Consider the following 23,821-nt stretch of genomic DNA (forward strand, 5'->3'; position numbering starts at 1 on the left):
CTGATTATGAAGCATTAGTCTTCAATGGAGATAAAAATGGATATTGATAGATAAAAGTCTAATTGCTTCTTTGGCACCTGCGGTTAAAAATATCATAAACTGAAGATGGCAGATAACAGTAACTTGTAGCTTCACTCCAATAGAGAGTTAGCATCTATTTCTCCATTCACTGGCCTTGTGACTTCTCTGACCAATGAACAAAAGAGAAGTAATGTGTGAGCTTTGAGCTTATACCTTGAAAGGCCTGGCAGAATGTACTCTTGTTGCTCTTAAGCCCCTGTAATTTTCGTGTAAAAAACAGAAACAAAATGTTACTAGGCTATGAAGTATACAAACACTTGGATAAACATTACTCTGAGTGAGTCTCTGAGGATATTTCCAGAATACAAAAATATCTGAAATCAGTAGTCTGATTAAAACAGTTTGACCTCTCATTTGTCAACCAGAGGTTGGAGACTGTAACACTTGTTTTTTGCCATTACTCTCTTTTCCCCATCTTCAAAATCTACCTGAAACATAAGCTCTTCTTGGATGTCAAGACATTTACTTTTAGAATAACTTACTTCGTAAGCTTTGAACCTAGACTGGAACTGTAAGTCAGTTCTTCTGTTCATCAGCTTACTGTGTAGTAATCATTGAGCAACTAGGCCTTCCCAGTCAATGTGGTGGTTTAAATGAGAAGGATTAGGAGCTATGGCCTTGCTGGAGGTTTATCACTGGGGTGGGCTTTTAAGTTTCATACCTGCCTGCCACCACACTTCTTGTCATAAAGATCATGGGCTAATCTTTTGAAAGGTTAAGCAAGCATCCAATATAATGCTTTTTTTTTTTAATAAGATGCCTTGGTCAGAATATCTCTTCACAGCCATAGAACAGTAACTACGACAGTCACACATGCCAATTATTTATAAACAAATGTCTTCCCCTCCTCCTCCTTTCCTATCCATTGTACTATTCATACATCCTATTAGTCCTACTTCTCTGGAGAGACCAGTGTAACACACGTGGCTTGCCTGCTGGAGACTGAGATATGTCTCATCTCAAATCTGTCAACTACATAAAAATAAACAAGGCTGTCCTAAATCACATAGAATCTAGTTACCCACCAGGAGATCAAGAATAAATAAATGACTTCAGAGACTAGCCAACTTGGCTCAAACAAACAACAAACAAACAAACAAAAAGAAGTGATTTCTAAGAGTTGTCCTCTAGCTTCTACATGTGAATTGTAGCATTCACATGTGCACCCCACACACATATACACAAATATAAAAAAAATAGATATCTAGTGTATTAAGGTAACAGAATTAAACACAGAATGCAGTTTGTTGAAAACGAGCATACTTCTCAGGAAATTAATTTTCAAACTATATATAGCACATACTATAGGGATTTGTACTATGGAAGTGGAAAAAAACAAATTAGTAAGAATTAAGTATATATAAGAGAGTAACACTGAGGAAAGAGAATCTACTACGAAGACAGCAGAAAATCAAACTGGTAGATAGCAAGAATCTTTATAGGCTGTGATGGAAAACATTTCCAAGGAATATACCAAAACTGTCAATCAAATTGAGTCACTAAAGGGCTCTCAAGAGAGGAACGGTATCAACAGGAGATAAAGTACAGTGAGATAATAGGAAGATGGTTTTTTCTTTTTTCTTTTTCTTTTTTTTTTTCCAGACAGGGTTTTTCTGTGTAGCCTTGCTGTCTTGGACTTGCTTTGTAGATCAGGCCGGCCTCGAACTCACAGCAATCCACCTGCCTCTGTCTCCCAAGTGCTGGGATTAAAGGCGTGCGCCACCACGCCCGGCAGGAAGATGGTTTGTTAATTAAATTATCTATACTACAATTAGGATATTGTAAAAAAGTTCCAAACTTCTTAGAAACAAACTTATTCCTGAGTCTCTCTCACAGATGATTCAATAAATTTGGAATGAACTTAGGAATTCAAACTTTTAGCATACTATTCTGCCATCCTTGAGATAGGACAGGAAACAAGATACTTCACATTATTTTTAAAACTTGTAGTTTAAGATTAACAAGAGACTACTTTACTTACCTGCTAGTCTTTTACATCAAAATATTACACTTCTATCCTTTAAAAAATATAGTGTCCAATCCACTGAAAGCAATTCTACCCTTTATAAACTTAAGAATGGCCAGCAAGATGGCTTGATGGGTCTTGCAGCTGTGACCAAACCTGACGGCACGACTTGGATCTCCGCAATTCACACAGCAGAAGGAGAGAACTGACTCCTGAAGATGTCTTCCGACCCCAGTGGCATGTGCGCACCGATATATATACACACATTCTTTAATTAAAAAAGCTTCAAGTATTCACTGGTATGTATACATGTACGCCTATTGCTTTCATTTATTTTTATATGTGTGTGATTTTTAGTTGCATTTATTTATGTTGATTTATTTGTTGTATCTTAATGTGGATACAGAAGCCAGTAGACAACTTACAGTAATTTGTTCTCATCTCTTCTTCTACCAAGTGGATGCAAAGCATCCAATGCAGGTTTTCAGGTTTGGTAGTAACTGCTTTTAACCAGTTTTTAACACCTGCTGCCCAGGTGTTTATATAAACTAAATTGATATGCTGAACTGAAAAAAAAAATTCAAACCTATAAGATATAACTAACACAGTAAGTCTGGCCTATAGCTAAAATTCTTAAAATCGTAATTGTCAATACAATAAATACTATGTCAAGTCTGGTGTTTCAACTTGTTTAGTAAGAAAGGCTTAACATTTATATTTTCATTTTATCACTCTGTGTAGGTAAACTGAAAGCTTAAAACCAAATTGAAAATATTCCTAAGAGTCAAAATATAACAGATTAAAAAATGCAAGTACTTGAGGTTGAAAGGAGGCCTCCTTGGGGAAAGGAGCCATAAAGGAGAAGGAATCACTACATAAAGAGAGGTGGGATCTAATAGAGGGAGCACTGAAAAAATGAAATTGAACACTTTATATGTATGTGAAAATGTTAAAATAAAACCCGCAATTTTATTTAAATAATATATGTTGATAACAAAAACAAAGCTTGAAATAAAGCATACTTACTTTATTGCTTTGGCTGTCAGGATGAGGTGGTGAATCAAAATTTATTATGGCATGTAGAATATCGTGTGTTAAATTACTAAGGTGCAATAATGGATTGGCAACTACTGTTTTGGCACTGGCTGTACAAGCAAAGAGAAGAGGCACTGAAGTTTGTTCTGACAAAGGGTTAGAAAATATTGGTTCTGCTGTTTCCTTAAAAATAAAGAGAAAAAGATTAAATTGTTTTATTTATAACCTGCTCCTTAAGTAATTCAGAGGATCTTTAAAAAAACCTCCAAAAATAAAAATTAAAATCACTCAGAGTGTATGTTCCTTGAATTGTTATGATCTGAGGTGCATGTTTCTACAACTGAATCTAGAATGATAATACCCTTAACTCTCCTCAATAATGTGTAGCTCATTACCTCAGAAGGGATTCATAAGACTGTGTTCATACACATTAAACAAGTCATAACACCTTACAAGAGCTGTTCTGCAACTGTGATGTACATAGCTCTACCAACTCCTAATGTGACTACACACAGATTCCTTCTTTAAAGTAACTGCAAAAATGAAAATCAACTTTTAATATTTAAAACCCAAAACACAACACCAAAAGCTATTTCAGACATGGATTATCTTTTTCTTTAATTTAATAAAGCTTTTAAAACTTTGATTTAAGTATATTACTTGCTCTCCTTTCCTTTCCTCCACATAGCCTATGTTTGACTAACGAAAGTTACATTCCTGCCAGAATGAATGCACATGGGAGGTAAAGGCAGAGGCAAGAGGGTATCTGTGAGGTCAAGGTTAATCTAGTCTACACAGGGAGTTACAGACTGGCTAGAGTTACATGATGAGACCTTGACCCAAAACAAAGCAAAAATGTTACATACCTGCTGAGATTCTTGTAAAAGTAAAATTAATTCCATTCTCACAGATGCAAGACCCCCACCATGAGAGCCATGAAGTACGCAGTAACTAAGAAACATTCTTAAGAGTGACTGATATTTCAAGAGCCACTGTCTTTTTTCCTGGAAACTTTCTCTCAGCTGCTTTACTTTTGTTTGGTGATGCAAACCATTAGCATCCTCACTTAATCCAGATTCATCTGCACTTTGGCAATATGTAGACTGCAGTTGTTCTGCATCTGAGCAAAAGTCACAGGTCCTCTGAAGAGCTACTACCTCTTTTTCAAGCCAGTGGTAAAGTTGGTATCGCAATTTCCCACCATCTATTTCATAGCCAGTAGATAAAGTACGAAGTTCCCCCGTGAGAATCTTTAAACATGCTCTAAATTTTAGCTGAACAGCAATTATATCTTCTGACGGATTTAAAATATCACTTTCACTCAGTATGCTCAAAGAATCTGTGAAACTACTTAATTCATCTAATTTTTTATCTGTTTTTCTCTGCAAAGGCTTTATTTCTTTCATTGAAATAGGGAGGTCTTCATTTTCTTCATCATTATCACTATCCCATTTCAACTCCAAAGAATCATCCTGAAATACCATACTTGGTTGGCTCCAATCAAAAGAAAAGGTAGAGTTTGACTGTCTCTCTGAGGAACCCTCTGAAGAAGATTCAAAGCCATTCATCAGTGACTGTGACCAGTCAATAGCAGACGACTTATCTTCTCTTGTGTCCGATTTTAATGGAGAAGAATCTTTACTAGTAAAAAAACTAGATGTTCTACAAAAGAGTTTTGTTTTCTTGATGACTTTAGGCATCTTTGACAATACTTCCAAAGCCAACATTGGGCAGCCAGCTTTTAGGTGAGCACTAGCAGTAGTAAAAAATAATCTTCTTTCAGTTAGATTAATTGTTCCTGCCAGTCCACTTTTTCCTGTTAAAGCCATGTGAGTTGGAAATGTATCAGATGATCCAAAATGACGTCTTAGCAAAAGAGGATGTGTTCTTAGGTAATTGTAGAAATTAAAAACTATGGGATTACAGGCTGACATCATGACTTGATCTGAAAGTAAATTCATTTTATGAATCAAGAGAAGCTCAAAACATGAACTGAAAATTTGTAATTATGAATCCCTTCTGTTGGAGGAAACTTGACCTGTCTCTGGAAAAATTATAATAGACTACAATAACCCATATCACTGAACAGACAAGAACATATTTTACAAATATGTTTTAATACCACAGGTAATCAAAGACCATACTGCTTTCCAACTGAAAGAAAGTCTTCAGATGGAATTCTTAGCTGTTTTCTTACTTCCGTGGCTAAACCTCTTGAATAAGCTTGTCTAGTCTTCATCTTTTCTTACCATAAATGCTATGTTTCTGTGCACAGCCCAGAGTTAAACTCATAAGAGTTCCATGATTTTAAAACCCCACATTCTACATTTCTACTTAAATACAAACATTTTTGACCTCGGGGCTTTTTATTTGGTATGCTCTTGGTGCGCACCACCCTTTATCCACCTACCTCTTTTGGTTGACAACTTGCTTATTTCAACCCGCCTTTTGCCCAAAGATCATCTAACTAGAGAAGACTTCCTGACCTTATCAACACTCCATTAAATCATTCATTATTAGACAAGCTAAAAACCCAGGAGCTACCCTTAATTTCTATGTTTTTTAAAAGATTTATTTATTATTTATACAGTATTCTACCCGCAGGTGGGCCTGCCTGCCACAAGAAGGCATCAGATCTCATTACAGATGGTTGTGAGGCACCATGTGGTTGCTACAAATTGAACTCGGGACCTTTGAAAGAGCAGACAGTGCTCTTAACCTCTGAGCCATCTCTCCGGCCCATATCCTTATTTCCCAATTCCCTCATATTCCATATCAAATTTAGTTCTGTGTAGTCAAATTAATATTATCCTATATCCAAATACATCGTCTGTCCATAGTATCATAGTGGTACTATCATCTAAGCCACTACTGTCACTTTTCTTTCAGAAGAACTCTGATTTAAATGTTTTAGAAGTATGTGATGTTGCATTAATATCACACACATAAGTGTGTGTTCACACATTTTTAAACAAGACATCTAAGTTTAATAAAGTGATGTATTCTCTTGATTATGAAAAGGGCAGAATGAAAATCTTTACCTCAGATGGCTAAAAAGAATTGAAAATTTGAGTCTTATGGCTATTTTCTGAGTTTAAAAACATACTTCCTAATTAAATACACAAGCTACATAAGTAGTGACACATACAACAATATGAACTAGAAGCCACTCTACTTACTGTTCCAAATAGTAAGCTATACCATTACCAACTATAGTTCAATACTGTCTATGAAAAGATACTGGAAAAGTAAACTCCATTATTTTTTATATTAATTGAGAGAATAGATTTCACCTTATAGTTGGCTATAAAATTGTTTTGCAAAAGAAAAAAAAAATGATCCAGAAGTAGAATTCTAAAGGGTATATTTAAAATAATCTCTACACCACTGATCCTATGAACTTCAACAGTCAAGCATTTGGTTAGTTTAAGGTTCTCTAATCACATCCCTTACACTGAATATGTTTTTCTTGTAAGAATTATAAAATTGATTAACAAGTATAATAACTCAACCTGATATTTAAAATTGACTTTTTATAGTATCATTTCTCCAAAGTATTTAAAACCAGCTGTTAGCAATACTGTTGTTCAAAACATTTATTTCTTAAAAACAGAAAATCTAAAAGTTCTTTGTTTTAAATAGTTTATATTTCTGAAATAACAAAACCCCATTTAGTCACAAAGACCAAGAATTAAGTATTTTGTATTACATTTGACCAGACAGTGGACAACATACTAAGAAACCAGTAACAATATTTTTATTAAAATCTTGGAAGCACAGTTTACCTTCATCCTCTATAGACGGTTGCCTTATTAATGTTTCCAGAGCAGCACTGTAATCTTCTAAAATCCAATGTGCCATACTTCGAAGAAAGGGGTCATGATGTGCATTTATGTTTGATGAACTGAGCTCGTTGGCTGGAGAACCAATTCCCAAAACTTTTTTGCGTAAAATAGATTTGTATGTTGCAGATTTATCAAATTCAGACTCAAAAAGTCTTGCTATTACAAGAGCCAACTGAATGTCGTTCAGTTTCTCAAGACATACCTTAAAAAAATATTGTTTTTAAAAAAACAATGTCAGCTTTTAAGAGAAACTCAACTTATTTACTATATAATGTATAAGGATTTATTAATCTTTAAATGTATCAAGCAATAAATGCAGTAATGGCACACATATGCCTATTTTAGTAAATTAACACTGATATCCTCTACAAATCTATTTGTTATTACCAAGTATGTATTCACAAAATAATTTGACCTGAGGATATGGATAATTCTATCCAGTATCGAGTAAGCCCTATCTTATTTTATTCTTTTTAAATCTCAACTCTTTTCAACTCACCTGGTCAGATTAAGTTTTCAAATTATAAAGCTATTTTTCCTCAAGTCCATCACATAAAAGAGCCAGATATACTTCAAATGTGCAGTCATAGGAATTACTCATTTTACAAACCCTGCTTTATCCCAGTTCTGTAAAAATATCACTCCAGCTAAGTGGTAAAAATGAAAAGGCTACTGTGAAATATTATTAGTTACTTTAGATACACAGCTTTATATTATTTCTACTATAGTTAAAATTTAAAAATTGAAATTTAGATGAATTCCTTAAAGAAACAATAACAGTAATTAAAAAAAAATAAGTTAAATTAATTACCTCAATTGCATCTCTGAGGCAACCACCTAGAAGAAAAAATGCTGCAGAATGTTCAAACCTTTGCTTGCCTAATAAAGAAAAGGCATTTTTCAAAGCTGCTTTACGCCACCGCTCTTCCTCAAAATTGTGCCCAAAAAACTGTGTCATTTTGGTGTCTTTTTGAGATCTATAAAGGAACAAACATTAAATTTAAAGTACAACTTTTAAATCAGCATTTACAGTTAGCACTTCAAACTTAAGACTTTCAAGGATAGCAAAATTGAAGGTAGTCTGCACTACACAGCAAGATCCAGTTACAATAAAAGTTCTAACAGTAAAAACAAAACAAAACATTTGCCAGCTCATAAATTACTAAACATTTGCATCTTTACCAGAATAACATCAGGTATTTATTTACTTTTATATGTAAACTTCAGAAGTTTTTAAAAAGTTCTCTTTCAAACTACAAGGTGAACTTCAAAAGCAGCATTCAAATACTTATATGGAGATGCTTTGTTTTGTTTTGTTTTTTGGTTCTCTGTGTAGCCTTGGTTGTCTTGGACTTGCTTTCTAGACCAGGCTGGCCTCAAACTCACAGCAATACTTCTGCCTCTGCCTCCCTAAATGCTGGGATTAAAGATGTGCACCACCACATGTGGCTATATAAAGATAATTTACATAGTAACATTTATGTCAGCTTAAAATTAAAAATTTCATCAATAATTTTGTTCTACTTATGTAGAAATGACTTTGGCAATCAAAACAAGTATCAGTGGAATCTGCTCTGATAGAAAATATCTTGAAAAACCTAGATTTTTAGAAAACTCATATCTTAAATATCAAAAATTTCCCCAGTGGTTGCCACTCTGAAACAGAACATTAAAAAAAAAAAAATGATAATCATGGAGACCAGATGCTGCTAACAGGTGAGATGGAAAGAGAGAACAGCACTCAAAAGAAGCAGTTTCAGAAACATCCTGATCCATGTCTTTCAATATCAGAAGACAGATGCTTACCCTAGAATCTACTATTTTCTATCGATGCTGATGCAAATTTACCTTGACAAATTTGTTTTCTACTCCACCTCCTTCCTCCTTGACTGTTGGTAGAAGAAGTAAATAAGGAGAGTGGGGAATGTGTTTTTAGACTGATAAAGGCTAAAAACAAGCTGAAGTGATCTGGATTCTTCCACTGTGGAACACATGTAATCTTTTTCCCTATCAAGAACATACTCAATAAGGTCATACGTTACTTTATGCATTCACTTTAAATGAAAAGTAATTTAGCTACTTACCTATATAATCCCCAAATCACAGCTTTTTTTTTCATTGCAAGGTAAAATATTGCAGCATCTAAAGGATCATTATTTCTATGAAAGGCTGCTTTAGCTACCTATAATTGGAAAATAATAGTCAATCTATTACAGAAGTAGCTTATAAGTGCACAAATAACTTCTCTTACATACAAAAATAGTACATGCTATTACTATGTCAAAATTTAAGTAACCATATAAGTACGTGTGTATATACATAACCAGTAATAGAAGCACTTACAGTAGTATACACAGAAGAGGTGACAGAACGACAACCGCTCTCATTAGAAGCCCTCCTAAACTACTGTATTTTTCTCAACAAACACTTCAGAAATATGCTAGTAAATAAATGTGCTAATTTGAGGTTGAGGGTAACTAGGCCTAGCAGCAGAGGCTCAGAACAGCTCAAGAGTTTTAGACAGAAGATTTGCACATTCAAGGCCAGTATGAGCAACGTACTGAGACCACTAAATATATAAAATGTCAGAAGAAGGATGCACTGTGGCCCTCTGCTTACTGGTATAATGCTTGCTTAGCACTCATAAGGCTCTAGGTCCAAGACCTAACACACACAAATTATGATGCTGTATCAATGAGACAGGATGTCATTAAACAAATATTCAAAATATACTGGTTTATATTTATACCCAAATAAACACTTACTTTTTCTATGCATCTGCGCAAGATGCGAGTATTGCGAACCCACCACCCCACACCCATTGCTCTCAGTTCAGACCAAGTCGGATCCTGTTTCTGCATGGCCGGCAACATATTCAGCAGCTCTTCTTCTGCTACCGAGTGAAAGGCCCAAGCAAAGTGACCAGTAGAGAGGCCTAAAGAAATGTCAAAAATAACACTTATAAGCAATGCAAATAGTATATAATTATTAGAAATGTGTGACATTTATGCAAAAACATATAAATTGCTTAAGGTTTTTAATTATTTACATAAGTTAGCTACAAATAATCTGTTAGTATGTCAATGAATTATGTATATCAACAAACCACATACTTAAAATACAGAGTAAAATGACAAATTCTTAAACATTGCAGACTCCTTTTATTATAACATATGTAGGAGAGTAAAATCTTGGAAACAGCATAAGAAGTGAAAGCGTGAAGAACAGAATTTTAGGGAATGATCTGCATTTATGATTTAAGAAAACATGTCTAGGTTTCTTCTTTCAGTGGCTACTTAAAACTGTGATAGTGAAAAGTCTGAACTGGAAAAGAAATGCTCTGGGACACAGTCTTAGCTGTCAGGACAGGCTTTAACAACTCTGAAGATTACTACATGGGTCAGTGACAAGTATTGTCCTTTTCAACCCTTTTCCAAACTAATAGTTACATATAATTATTATGCTCCTAGAAACATGAATTTTGGGGGGGGGGGGATGGGGGAGAGGGCAGACAGGGTTTCTCTGTGTAGCCTTGGGTGTCCTGTACTCACTCTGCAGATCAGGCTGGCCTCAAACTCACAAAGATCCATCTGCTTCTGCCTCCCTGAGTGCTGAGATTACAGGCCACTGTGCCCAGCTACTTTTTATGCTTGATTCTCAAACAATGATACCACTCCAATGCGCACAATTAAAATCTAATTCTTCGAAAACATACAAAACATTTATGGGAAACGTTTTGCTCTCTGGCTATTACTCACAGTCTTCCTAAGAACATAAGAAACACTTGAAGCACTGTTACGTATTGGCATGCTTCCTTCTTCAGTACTGCCCCTCCTTCCCTTTGAACACTGTTTTAAGATGTTCTGATTTCATAGAATTAAATAACTCTATGGAATCATATAAAAAGCATAACTCAGTAGACTAAGCATAGCACTTCAAAGACTCCAAAATTAGAACACAAACATTATATTCCAGTTCTATTACCAAATAAAATATATAACCTTGGGAAAATTATTTCATTTTTCAATGACTCAAATTTTCATTAAGAAAATGTGGATAAAGGGTTGGAGAGATGGCTCAGTGGTTAAGAGCACTGGCTGTTCTTTCAGAAGACTCAGGTTTAAGTCTCAGCACCCACATGACAGCTCACAACTATCTGTAAGGACAAATCCAGGAGATCTCACACCCTCACACATACTTGCAGGCAAAACATCCATGCACATAAAAATAAAATATTTTAAATCATTTAAAAAAAAAAAAAAGCTCAGCGGTGGGACACACACCTTTGATTCCAGCAGTAGGGAGGCAGAAGCAGTCTCTCTCTGAGTTCAAGGTCAGCCTGGTCTACAGAGTTCTAAGACAACAGAGGTACACAGAGAAACCCTATCTAAAAAACAAAACAAAGCAAAATAAGAACAAAAAGAAAATGTATATAGTGAGACCACTATTATATCGCAGTTCTTTGTTTGTTTTTGTTTTTCCAGAAAGGGTTTCTCGGCATAGCCTTGGCTGTCCTGGACTCACTTTGTAGTATGTAAAAAAGAGAACAGAAGCTGAGCATTAATACATGTAATGATCATTAGATTACTGACAGAAATGCTACATTAGTATTAAAATATCCTATCAATATGATGAGCAGCATAATAACTGTTATGGGTCAGTTTATATTCTATATTACTTAGATTAATTCATTCAATTCTTAAAACTATGATATCAAGCTGGGTGCAGTGGCTTATGCCTGTAATCCCAGCACTCAGGAGGAAGAGGCAGGCAGATCTCTGATCTACAAAGGGAGTCTCAGACAGCCAAAGCTACACAGAGAAACCCTGTCTCAAAAAATAAAACACAACAAAACAAAAATTTGTGTGTGTGTGTGTGTGTGTGTGTGTGTTTATGAACAAGGGGAAAAACAGAAATGGGTAATAAGTAGTATATTTATTAACCAACTATGGCCGTAGTCATTTTGAGTAGCCAAAGGTACAAATATAGTAAGTTCAAAACAGTTTGTTACAGTGAACAAAAAACCAGGGCCATGCTGGGATGTAGTTCAGTGATACAGTGCTTCCTTTATATGCAAGAAGCCATCGGTTAGATACCTAGTGGTGGAGGAGAAAAAAACAGTTTGTTCAAAATAACAACAACAAAAAATAGCAAAGAAAGAATAAGCCCCAAATATATGTTGTCTCCAAGAAACTCAATTTAAGTGTAAAAATACTATAGATTAGAAGTAACTACAAAGAGGAACATAGAACATTCTAACACTAATGAAAAGAAATTAGGAGCTGAACATCATAGTGTGTCTTAGGGTTACTAGTGCTATGATGAAACACCAAAAAACAAGTTGGGAAAAAAAGGGTTTATTTAGCTTACACTTCCATCAATGAAGGAAGCCAGAACAGGAACTCCAAACAGAGCAGGAACCTAGAGGCAGGAGCTGATGCAGAGGCCATGGAAGAGATGTCACTTAATGGCTTACTTCACATGGCTTTCTCAGCCTGCTTTCTTATAGAACCCAGGACCACCAGGCCAAGGGTTGCACCATCTACATGGGACAGGCCCTCTCCCACCAATCACTAATTAAGAAAATGTATTAGGGCAGTGATTCTCAACCTTTTAAGTTGTGACCCCTTTGGGTGGGGGTGGGTCACATATCAGATATCCTGCATAATTTACATTATGATTCCTAACAGTACCAAAATTACAGTTATGAAGTAGCAATAAAACAATTTTATGTTTGAGGTCACCACAACATGAGGAACTGTATTAAAGGGCCACAGCATTAGGAAGGTTGAAAACTACTGCTCTAGAGACTGGCCTACCGCCCTATCTTATGTAAGCATTTTCTTAATCAAGGTTTCCTCCTCTCTGATGACGATAGTTTGTGTCAAGCTGACATAAATCTAGTCAGCAAAGTGGAGTATATCTATAGTCCTAGCAGTTGAGAGAGTAAGAAAGTAAGATCAAGGATGGGCTTAACTAGGAAGGAAAAGGAGGAGAAAAAGTGAAAGAAATGAAGAGGAAGGAATGAAGTGGAGGACAAGAAAAGGGAAAGGTGGCAACGAAAGGGAATAAAAAAAAAGAAGAGAATTAAGGGGGGAAATGAGAGGAAGAAATAAAAAGAAGCCAAGACTACTTGTTTCCAATGGAAACAAGGAATAGAAAACAGGAAAAGTAGGTCATTAGGAAGAAAAAGCAATACAAAACAGTAAGCATACAAATTCTCCAAGATAACATACAATCTCTGCTAGCTATTCAACTTCACAGAAAGTATTAAAAACAAAGGGCCCGGAACTGTAAAACTTGAAGAAAATATGAAGATATGAAGAAAAAGCCCCATGACTTCAACAAAGATATGATTCCAGTACAGACAAGAAAAATAGACCAACGAGACATAAAACTAAAATGCTGCTGATAGCAAAGGATGAAAAGGAACCAAGAATAGAAGCAACTTACAGACAACTTGCTATCTGTACATCTAATAAGAAATTCTTATGAAGGGCTTGGTGGTACACAACTTTAATCCCAGCACACTGGAGTCAAAGGCAAGCGGATCTCTTTGAGCTCAAAGTCATCCTGGTCTACATAATCCCAGTTGAGGTAGGGATATGGTGAGACTCTGTCTCAAAAACAAAAACAAAACAAAAAACTAACAAACAAAAGCCACACATACAACCCCCCAAAAAACAAACAACAAAAACCAAACTCTAAAATATAGAAGGAACTCAACAGCACCAAGAAATAGAAACTTGATTATTAAAAAACAGTAAATGAACATATGGACAGAGAAGCAGTTAGGGTAACTGCAGATCTTCACCCCCCCCTGCTTTCTTTGAAAACCAATCCCGCACTCTCCCCCCAGACCTGCAGCAGACAGTCTGCTCTCGCCTCCTCTCATTCTCTGCCCCCATCTCCTGTGGAACACACATCTTTCCCTGTAACCTTTCTTCCTCACACACACCACTTTACCCCAGTCCCTAAGTCCACCAGGCACTCCCTGGAAATACACAGGCCACTCCTGCCAAGGAAACTGGCAGCCTAACGTTAGATCTTCACCTCTCCCTCCTCAACTCCAAAGCCAACTCATATTCTCACCTCTATCTCTGTAGCACACTACCAGCTATGTCCCCTCAGCTCACATCTCCAGGAGATCACACAGATCTTCTCCTGAAATCTTCCCCCTCATCCTTTTATGCTACTCCCCTTCCTGCAGCAGGCATTTCCCAGAAACCCTCCAAACAATCATGCCAGAGATGCTAGTAGGCCAGGTAGACAAGCTTCAGATTTCCACTCTCCCTTCTCTCCTCAAATCTAATCCACCATACCATGTCCAGCTCCGACAGACCACCTACTGTGTCTTCTCCTTATTCTCTGGCCCCATTCTGAATGAACTAAGCAAATTCTGGTGGAATACCATGCTTTCCTCCCTCCCGTGGACTTCCTTAGCCTCCTCCTAACCCACTTCCATTTCTAAGTGCCAGCTCCCAATACCTAGAAACATATTTTATCTAGAACTTCCAGTATCCACACCTACTAGAATCCCAGAAGAATTCCCTACCAGGTAACACAGAGCCACAATACACTCCCAAGAAGCAGAGAGGGCAGCAGAAACCTAGGAACAAAACATGTATCCACCAAAGACAAGAGGAAATATCAACACCTAGAATTTCAATTATCCTAAACCCAGATGCATAGAATCCAGCACAAAACCAGTAATGGTCAAGAAAATATATCTCCACAAGAGCACAGCAACCCTACCATGGTTGGCAATGAGAACTACAGCATAGCTGAAGGACAAAATAAAGACCTTAAACTAGCCTTTACGAATACGATAAAGGTCCTTATGGAGAAAAACTATGTCTTAAGATCTATGAAAACACACATGCACGCACACTGGGAGTAAACGAAGCAAACCCTTCAAGACCTGGAAGTGGAAACTGGATCAATATCTCAGAGGTAAACATCACAAACAAAATACAAGAGGTGAAGCAGAAAATGTCAAGCACTGAAGATGCAATAGAAAAAACAGCTACCTCACTCAAAGAAAATGTTGTCTTAAAAAATAAATTAATTAATAAATCCAGGAAATATGTTATATTATGAAACTAATAGGATGCGAGTAAAGAGAAGAAATCCAAGACACAGAAAATAGTTTTTTTAACAAAATCATAGAAAACTTCCCCAACCTAGAGAAGAAGATATCTCTATCAAGGAACAAATCACATACAGAACACCAAATATATTAAAGAGAAATTCCTTGGGAGTATAATAATCAACACACCAAACATACAAAGAAAGAATATTAAAAGCTACAAGGGAAAAAGATCAAAGGCTGACCTATTAGAATTAAACTTGACTTCTCAGTGGAGACTCTAAAAGCCAGAAGGGACTGGACAGATTCTAAGAGACCACAGATGCCAGTGAAGACTACTATATCCAGAAGAGTTTCAATCACAATATATGGAGAAAATAAGACATTCCATGATAAATCCAATATTTAAGCATTCTTAATCTAGAAATCCATCCTTATAGAAGGCACTAGAAGGAAAACTCCAATCTAAAGAAGTTAACCAAACACAAGAAAATACAAAAATAGTGTATCCCCAACCAGCAAATCAAAAAGGGGGAGGGGCGGGGGAGGAATCACACACAAATACACACAAAACAACAACAACAAAATAATAGGAATCAACAAACACTGAACATTGATATCTCTCAATATCAGTGGTATCAATCCCTCAGTAAAAACACACATAGTAACAGAATGGATATGTAGTAGTATCCACCCTTCTACTGCATTCAAGAAACACATCTTAACATCAAGGACAAACACCAATTCAGGGTGGAAGGATAGAAAAAGATATTCCAAGCAAATAGACATAAGCAAGCTGTATAGCCACGTACAAAATAGACTAATCAGAAGAGACAGGAAAAGATAATACAATACTCACCAAAGGAAAAAAATATCTACCAGACCACTGCAACTTGTAACATCTATGAACCAAACATAAGATACCCAAAAGTATAAAAGAAGCACTAGTAACAGTTTAAATCTCATACTGACTTGCACATACTGATCGAGGGAGGCTTTAATACCTCACTCCTGCCAACAAATGGGTCATCCAGATGAAGCCAAACAGAAATGCTGGAGCTAACTGATGTTATAGACTGAATGGTTTATTTAAGGAACGTTTCACCCAAACATAAAACAATAAACTTTCTTCTAGCATCTCATGGAACTGTCTCCAAAATTCACTACGTGCTCAGACACTAACAAAGTCTCAACTGATACAAGAAAACTGAAATAACACCCTGCATCCTATCTGACCACCATGGGTGAGAGATAGTTACTAAAAACAGAAACAAAAGAAAGCTTACAAACTCAAAAAACGAACTTGGTGAAAAATGTGTCAAGACAGAACTTAAGAAAGAAATCAAAGACTTTCTAGAATTGAGTGAAAATGAATACACAACATACCCAAATTTACAGGACACAATGAAGGTGGTTCTGAGAGGCAAGTTCACAGCACTAAGTTCCTACCTAAAAAAATAAAAATAAAAATAAAGAGATCTCATACTAATAACTTAGCAACACATCAGAAAGCTCTACAAGAAAAAGAAGAAATTACTCAAAAGGAGTAGATGGCAAGAAATAATGTCATCTAAATTAAATCACCAAATAATGGGGGAGGCAGAGCCCCAACTTAGTATCTCTTGTCATGAAATTAAGCTTCCAGTTGGATTGTTAGCCAAAGGTGCACCCAAGCCCATGCTATTGCCAAGACTATAGGTTCCTCTCAACAAACTGTTGGCCAGACACCATAGAATCATTGGACATGGAAAGGCTGAGCTAGTATTTACTTGAAGTCTTTTACCCTTATGTATTAGCATCTTTGGTACAGGAAGGTACTCTGCATGCTACCAAAGAAGAAATGAAAACACCAGCTACAAACCCTCTGATCTACAAGAATGTCCTGCCTCCAAGATATGCTAGTGCAGTAACTAACCAGTATCTGACTTGACTTAAGGCCCTATTCCGTGAAATGGAACTCATCTAACATTGATTGAGTGGCCAAGAACCTGAGACTAGATAGCATGGGAACCTAGAGTGAAACCAAATACTAATGTTCTACTAAAAGAATGCAGCAATAAAATGGCTTCTAATGGCATTCCATTATAGATCTGTGCCTTGCTCAGTTATCATCAGAGAAGCTTCCTCTAGCAGCAACTAGCAACCAGCACAAATACCCACAGCTACACATTATGCAGAATTTGAGACCTTAGAACAACTCAGCTCTAAAACAGTTGTCTTAATCAAGCCCTCAGGACTCAGGAAACCCTGCTGAAGAGGAGGAATAAAAAGTGAACAAGCCAGAGGAAGTAGAGGATAAAAAAACAAGAGGACTAACACACAAATGAACTCACAGAAACTGCAGCAGCATATACAAAGACTACATAAGTACGCACCAGATGGGCAAAGGGGAAGGGTACACATGCCCCAATCCTTAACACAGAATACAGCTCCAATTGATAATCACTTGCAAACGAAAATTTAGTTTCCTCCCAAGGAATCTAAACGGGATGCCTAGTAGTAGATGTTCAACAGAAAATGAGTTCAATTACATCTTTGGAGGTTCTGTGTCCCATAATGTCATGCTAGAGCTTTTAAAATTTTTATTTTTTCACTTTTTATTTTATTTTTACCCACAGATCCTTTGGTTATTACACGGCTTCCAGTTTGATGTTTCTGAATTTATGAATAACTGAGTCTCTGCGTCTATATCTGCTTCTTGTGCTTTTTCTTAGATGTTTTCGTTCTATTTGTTTTGTCCTATTTCATTGTGTTAATTTTTGCCTTATATCTTATCTTATATTATCCCTTAGAATCTTGTTGAGAAACAAAAAGGAAGTAGATCCAGACGGGAGGGGACTGGGAAGGAACAAATCACATACAGAACACCAAATATATTAAAGAGAAATTCCTTGGGAGTATAATAATCAACACACCAAACATACAAAGAAAGAATATTAAAAGCTACAAGGGAAAAAGATCAAAGGCTGACCTATTAGAATTAAACTTAGTAGTAGGAGGGGAAAACTATAATCAGGTTATAGTATGTGAGAAAAAAAACCTATTTTCAATTAAGAGAAAAAACAACAGTAAATGAAAAAAGTCAGTAAATGAGCCAAAGATACTAATCATAAGAAATATGAATTAGCAGTAAATATGCAGAAGATGAGCTAATACTTCAAAACCTCCAGTAAAGTTTAAATTAAAATTGCAATAAAAATCATTATTATCTGGAAGAACCATTACTATATAAAGGTAAAATTATTCTCTCCAAACATTTGGAGAAAAAGGAAACACTATATAATACTGGTGAGAATAAAAACTGTCACAGGTATTATGGAAAACTATATAGTATTGCTTCATAAAACTTAAAAAAAAAAAAACCTGCCACATAGTTCAGCATTCCTACTTCTTGATACAGACTAAAAGGACTTGAAATTAGTATGTTGAAAAAACAAATGGATCCAAGGTTCACTGCAATATTATTCAGAATAGCTCTGTTAAAAACACAACTAAAATGTCTATTAATGAGTAAATAAAGAAAATGTATATATTCCCAATGGAATGGAATCCTAGTATCTTAAAAACAAATTCTATTACTTGCAACAACATGAATGAACCTGGAGAATATTATGCTAAATCAAAGGCAGAGAAAGAAAAATACTTATATATATTCTACTTATACACAGAATCTCTAACAATGAACTTATACAAGCAGAGGATAGATGTTTACCAAAACCTGGGGGTGGAGCAGTGGGGAGATACTGATCAAAGAGGAATGTTTATGGGATCTAATGAATAGCAAATTTACTATCGTGTAAAACATAATCATGTATTTTATATTCGTTTTTACTATGAAAAATAAGTATTAACTGGACACAGTGGTACACACCTGTAATCCCAGCAATTGGGAGGCAGAAGCAGGCAGGTCTCTATGAGTCCAGGACAGCCGAGGCTACACCAAGAAACTGTCTTGAAAAAACAAAAACAAGCAAACAAACACAAAGAAACAACAACAATAATAACAAAAGCACTTAAAAATAAGAATTTGAGTGACCATGATGACCTGCTAGAAAGTGAGAGACACATCACTGAGTAAATGCTTACTTACCTGCATAGCCCAAGCTGCACTGCTGGAACCCTGCACTAACTCTTCAAATTCCTGAGTACTGATACCATGTATATTTAGGTTTAAAATAACATAAGTGAGATTTGTTACTTATAATCAATATGTACCAGAATATAGTATCTGTAACAATTCTCCTGTTAGTTATAAAGGGAATACATTCTAATTTTACAAGTTTTGGGGGATGGATAACCCTTATCATTTACTTCCCTCCTTTTGTCCTACCAAGCCTCTTTCTTTTTCCTGGTATTTCCTTTTAATAGAGTATCAAAGTTACCTTGGTGAAGAAGTTGAGCTCGGTAGGCTGGAAGGGAAGTTGTAAGAAAAGTATGAAGTCGAACAGCTAAAAGAAACTTTAATCCACACTCATCTAGAGTTTCTCCACCTGTAACAGGAAGAAAGTGTTTATTTTTATTTGTGCTTTCAAAGAAAATCCCAAAGCATTTGTAAACAAAAGCAATACTATTACATGCTTATAAAACCATTTTATAAGCATAAAATACTAAAGAATTTTACAATCTGCCATGTCACAATACCACATATAAGAATAAAACATTCTTAAATTGGAAAAAGCTTATTACTCTAAAATATTTTCTAATCTTGTTCCTAAATAATTATTTATACTAGAAGGAAAAGAGTATGACTAAATAATGGAAAAATAAAGATAAGAATGAGATGATTTAAAGTCTATTAACATTCTTTATACTATGACCTCCTATGATCTAAATCCTTTATTTGTAAGGAGTTTAATGTTTCCTGTGCTATGTTATAGTAATGTTTACTATATCTATTCAAATCATCAAACTATGTTATAGTAATGTTTACTATATCCATTCAAATCATCAAACTATGTTATAGTAATGTTTACTATATGCATTCAAATCATGTCTGCACCCCAGTATCAGCTATAACAACTGAAGGAAATTTCATATTAACAGTATGGTAATTAAGTCCTGATTTTTACTTTACATGATTAAAAACATATTAAAATACCCACAACATACTACATAAAACTAGTATCTACTAGCAATCCCCTCAAAAGTATAAATTATTATTTTTTTATTTAAAACCTTTGTGTCAAGTTTAATCCTTATTTTCTTGCAAAGCTTCGTTCAATAGTGAATCATATTAACCAATATATCTGATTTAAACTAATGACCTTGCTAATTTCAAACTTTGATATATGATGGAAATTTTAAAAACTGCTGAGTGATGAAAAGATCTAATTTTGCTGTGTTTATATTTGTTCTTCTAAGTAGGAGTATACAACAATGTCATTTTTTGAAAAATCCTGAATCATACTGTAATTTATTTTCCAGTGGATTATTTCCACTAAAGGGGGGAAAAAAGAAATATTTTCAGCTATTTAAAAATCTGTACTTTTGCTAAATTCATAGGGATTCAGTTGAATCTTCAGAACAGACAGTAACTCATTAATCATGACTATATGAATGTGTACTTCCTCACCAGTACTATAGTTTACAAACTAAACAATATTTATCAGAGTTAAAATTGCTGTGAAAGATAGTTTGCACTATTTTTTAAGACTCTCATAATATCATTTTTATTAAAAATTATATAAGATCATTTTCTACAAAAATAAGTATAAATTTATTTTTTCTCCCTCTTGTACAGAATTTGCTTTTACCTTGACTTCTGTCTCTGCTTTCTCCAATATCAGTGCTTGTACTTGCAATTGTATCTGCGAGTGCCATCAAGGACATCTGTTCCATGCGGGTGAGGCCTGGTAAACTAGAATGAAGTAAATGGCCAGAAAGAACTTGAGCATGCTCAGGACCAAAGTAAGTTGGACTGTACTGTGAAAGGTCAATAACTCTGGGCTGTGTATTTTCTTCATCTGTCTCTAACGTGTGGCTATCAGACATCAGAACTGAAGTCTGAAAAAGCTCATCATAAGTTTCTTTTGGTAACTGTTTTGATTTACTTAAGGAATTTTCATTACTGGACTTCTCCAAAGCTGAGTAATAGCTATCATCATCCGCTGCAAGCAAGGCATATAGAGGAAGTGGAGGGACAGAGTCTATTTCTGTGTAATCTGTATTTTCAGACTTGTTGAATGCCTGGGGGTCTCTAGTGGTGCTTCCACTAGCGCTGATGGTGAGAGACCGAAGGCGGCGCTCATGACTGGATTCAGTTTCATTCAGAGCCACAACTTCTCCAGCAATGCATTTAACAAGATGTGACAAGATGGCCTTGGCTCTCCGGACTTTGCCAAGATCCATGAGTTCTAAAAGCTGCAAGGGATGGTACTGAGGTAAAGTTGGAGAAAGTACATGAGCTGCTTCAAAAAGACCAGAATCTTCCATATCCACTGAAGGGTCAAATGTAGTTTTCTTTCCACAAATTTTCTGTGCAAGACTGGTCATAGAACGAGTCAGAGTTTTCTTTGGAGGATGTAGCCCAGAACTTGATGAGTTACTTTGTTTTATTAAACTTGGTATAGACGGTGTGCTTCCATTGTATGAATCTGTTGTAACAGGTTCCGGCTTATAAGATGGTTGCCACTGGGAATACACATGCATTTCACAATCCATTCCTACCACAAGGATGCCATCCCTTACCCATGATAAAGAAACAGGGAAAGGTGGGGCACCTTCTACAGAAGAAACCAAGTCCACACTTCGTAATAGTACAAATTTAGAAAGAGGTACGATTTTAGTACTCTCCCAGAGAGGAAAGGCCTGGTTCTCCTTACCAGTCTGTTCTTGTACCTTGCCAGCCAGGGGTCCATACATAAAAAGTTTTGAGCCAATTCCTACAGTTAAGATATGAGAACCGTCTTCTCTGGACATCCAATCTAAATGAACCAGGTGTTTTGTGTTTGATGTAATACTTTCTTTACTGACTAAATATGTCTCTTGTTTATTATAGGCCACTAAATTGCTATCAATACTAATGCCAGAATCCAATACTGTACTTAACTCATCTAAATGAATTGTCTGTTCAAGGATCCAACATGAACCTCCTGTAGACTCACATTCAAAAATACTTACATGCATCACAAACTCCTGAGATTTATTATTAGGTGTGGGCTGCTTATAAGCTACTGCTAAACGATTTGTATGCGCACAGCTCACTTCTACAGGCCTACCGGGTACAGTTATACTACTATTGCTCTGAAGTCCATCTTCAATGAGTAATGGCCATTCTTCCCAAATATACACAAGATCTAGTTTTCCATTCTTTGATGTAGCTGATTCTCCGTCTGTTACTCTGCATCGCCAAAATCTTACTTTTTCATCTGAGCATGAAGTTGCCAATAAATAAGGGGCACTACATGCAGGATATATAGAAGATGAACTCAGGTGTCCTAGAAAGAAAATGAGCCATTAAAAATTTTGGTAATTACTTATATTTTCTATGTATTAAAAGTTTGAGCTGTTTTGCTGAAAACTACTGTTAAGAACATGAGAGTCAGTTTAAGGCTAATGATCAGGCTTTTACTGATACCAATAAGCTATAGACTACAGGGCTGGCAAGATGAGTTGGTGAGTAAAACTATGTACTAAGCCTGACAACCTGAGATTAATTCTCAGAACCCACATGACAGAAGAACAGATTTCCTCAAGTTGTCCCAACTTCCATGTAAGTGTTCTTCGTGTGCACACACATACACACACACACACACACACACACACACACACACACACACACACACACTTAAATATAAAAATATATAGTAGTAAAGCCACCAAAAACTAAAGTTAGAGAAGAGAATTCTGAAAGTTACTTCAATTCTTGCATTTTATAGGATAAAGACACTAACCATTCACAGTAAGTATGTCATAACTAAATTAACAACTGGACTATAAATAATAATATAAACAACCTAGTTACTATTCTGATACCCCATCCATCATTGGTACTTTTATAATTATGTATCTCAATTTTAAAATATTAACATATTTTTAAAAAATCTATTAAGATTCTCTAGGCTCATTTTTCTTCATATTTTTCAGTACAAGTATGACTGTCCATACTTATCTAAATATTAAATGGTCACTTTACAGTTTTATTTCTTTATATTGATATTATTAGTTGACAAGTTCATGCTTGTACTGTAATATATTCTGATTCTCTCCTCTCCCTCTTCACCTTCTCTTATCTCCCATCACTATCACCTACTACTGACCCCCACCAGTGTCTTTCCTAGGCTCATGACATTCAATTTTATCTTGTGACCCACCTAGTTTAAACAAGGCCATGTGTGTCATTAGTGGATTTGAACTACCCATTGAAAGCTGTTGAATGCAATGACATCCCCTCTTTCTGAGTCCATCAGTAGCAAATACTTTAGCATTGAGAGGCTGGGATCACCGAGTCCCTCCTCCATCTGTGCTTGACTGATGACAGTCTCCTTTATATGTAGACTGTGCAGGTGCCTACAGGTGCCATGAATTTGTCTTGCCCAGAAATGTGACATTTCATAGCCTTTCCTCCTATTAGCTGTTTTATATTCTTATTATTACTTCTTCTGCATTTCCCCCTGAGCTTTAGCGGAGAGAATAAATATCTTACTTAGGTTTGAACAATCATCCACCATTTACTATCAGTACTTTGGGTAGCCATGGGTCTACATTGACCACTAATCACTAGAAATAGGGACTTCTCTTAATAGTATGGAAAACCACATCAAAACCCCATGGACTTACCCAGCTCTAACCCGTGCATGTCAGAAT

The 23,821-nt window shown here is 35.8% G+C and overlaps 1 protein-coding gene across 4 annotated transcripts in view; it reads right to left on the reverse strand.

Annotated features, from left to right (window-relative positions):
- DMXL1 (Dmx like 1) overlaps positions 1-23,821 on the reverse strand; it is a 131,949-nt gene that overhangs the window by 57,162 nt on the left and 50,966 nt on the right. For 3 of the 4 annotated variants that reach the window (XM_084779739.1, XM_084779741.1, XM_084779740.1), the window contains exons 18-25: positions 20,770-22,452; positions 19,399-19,506; positions 9,693-9,862; positions 9,012-9,109; positions 7,739-7,904; positions 6,868-7,129; positions 3,949-5,027; positions 3,074-3,265 (exon numbers count right to left, since the gene is read on the reverse strand). In XM_084779739.1, the coding sequence (XP_084635865.1) occupies positions 3,074-3,265; positions 3,949-5,027; positions 6,868-7,129; positions 7,739-7,904; positions 9,012-9,109; positions 9,693-9,862; positions 19,399-19,506; positions 20,770-22,452 (3,758 nt within the window). The remainder of the gene's footprint in view (positions 1-3,073; positions 3,266-3,948; positions 5,028-6,867; positions 7,130-7,738; positions 7,905-9,011; positions 9,110-9,692; positions 9,863-19,398; positions 19,507-20,769; positions 22,453-23,821) is intronic. The other variant, XM_084779742.1, reaches the window with a different exon arrangement.

The sequence above is a fragment of the Acomys minous genome (assembly GCF_964271855.1).
Source record: "Acomys minous genome assembly, chromosome: 4".
Classification (NCBI taxonomy): Eukaryota; Metazoa; Chordata; class Mammalia; order Rodentia; family Muridae; genus Acomys; species Acomys minous.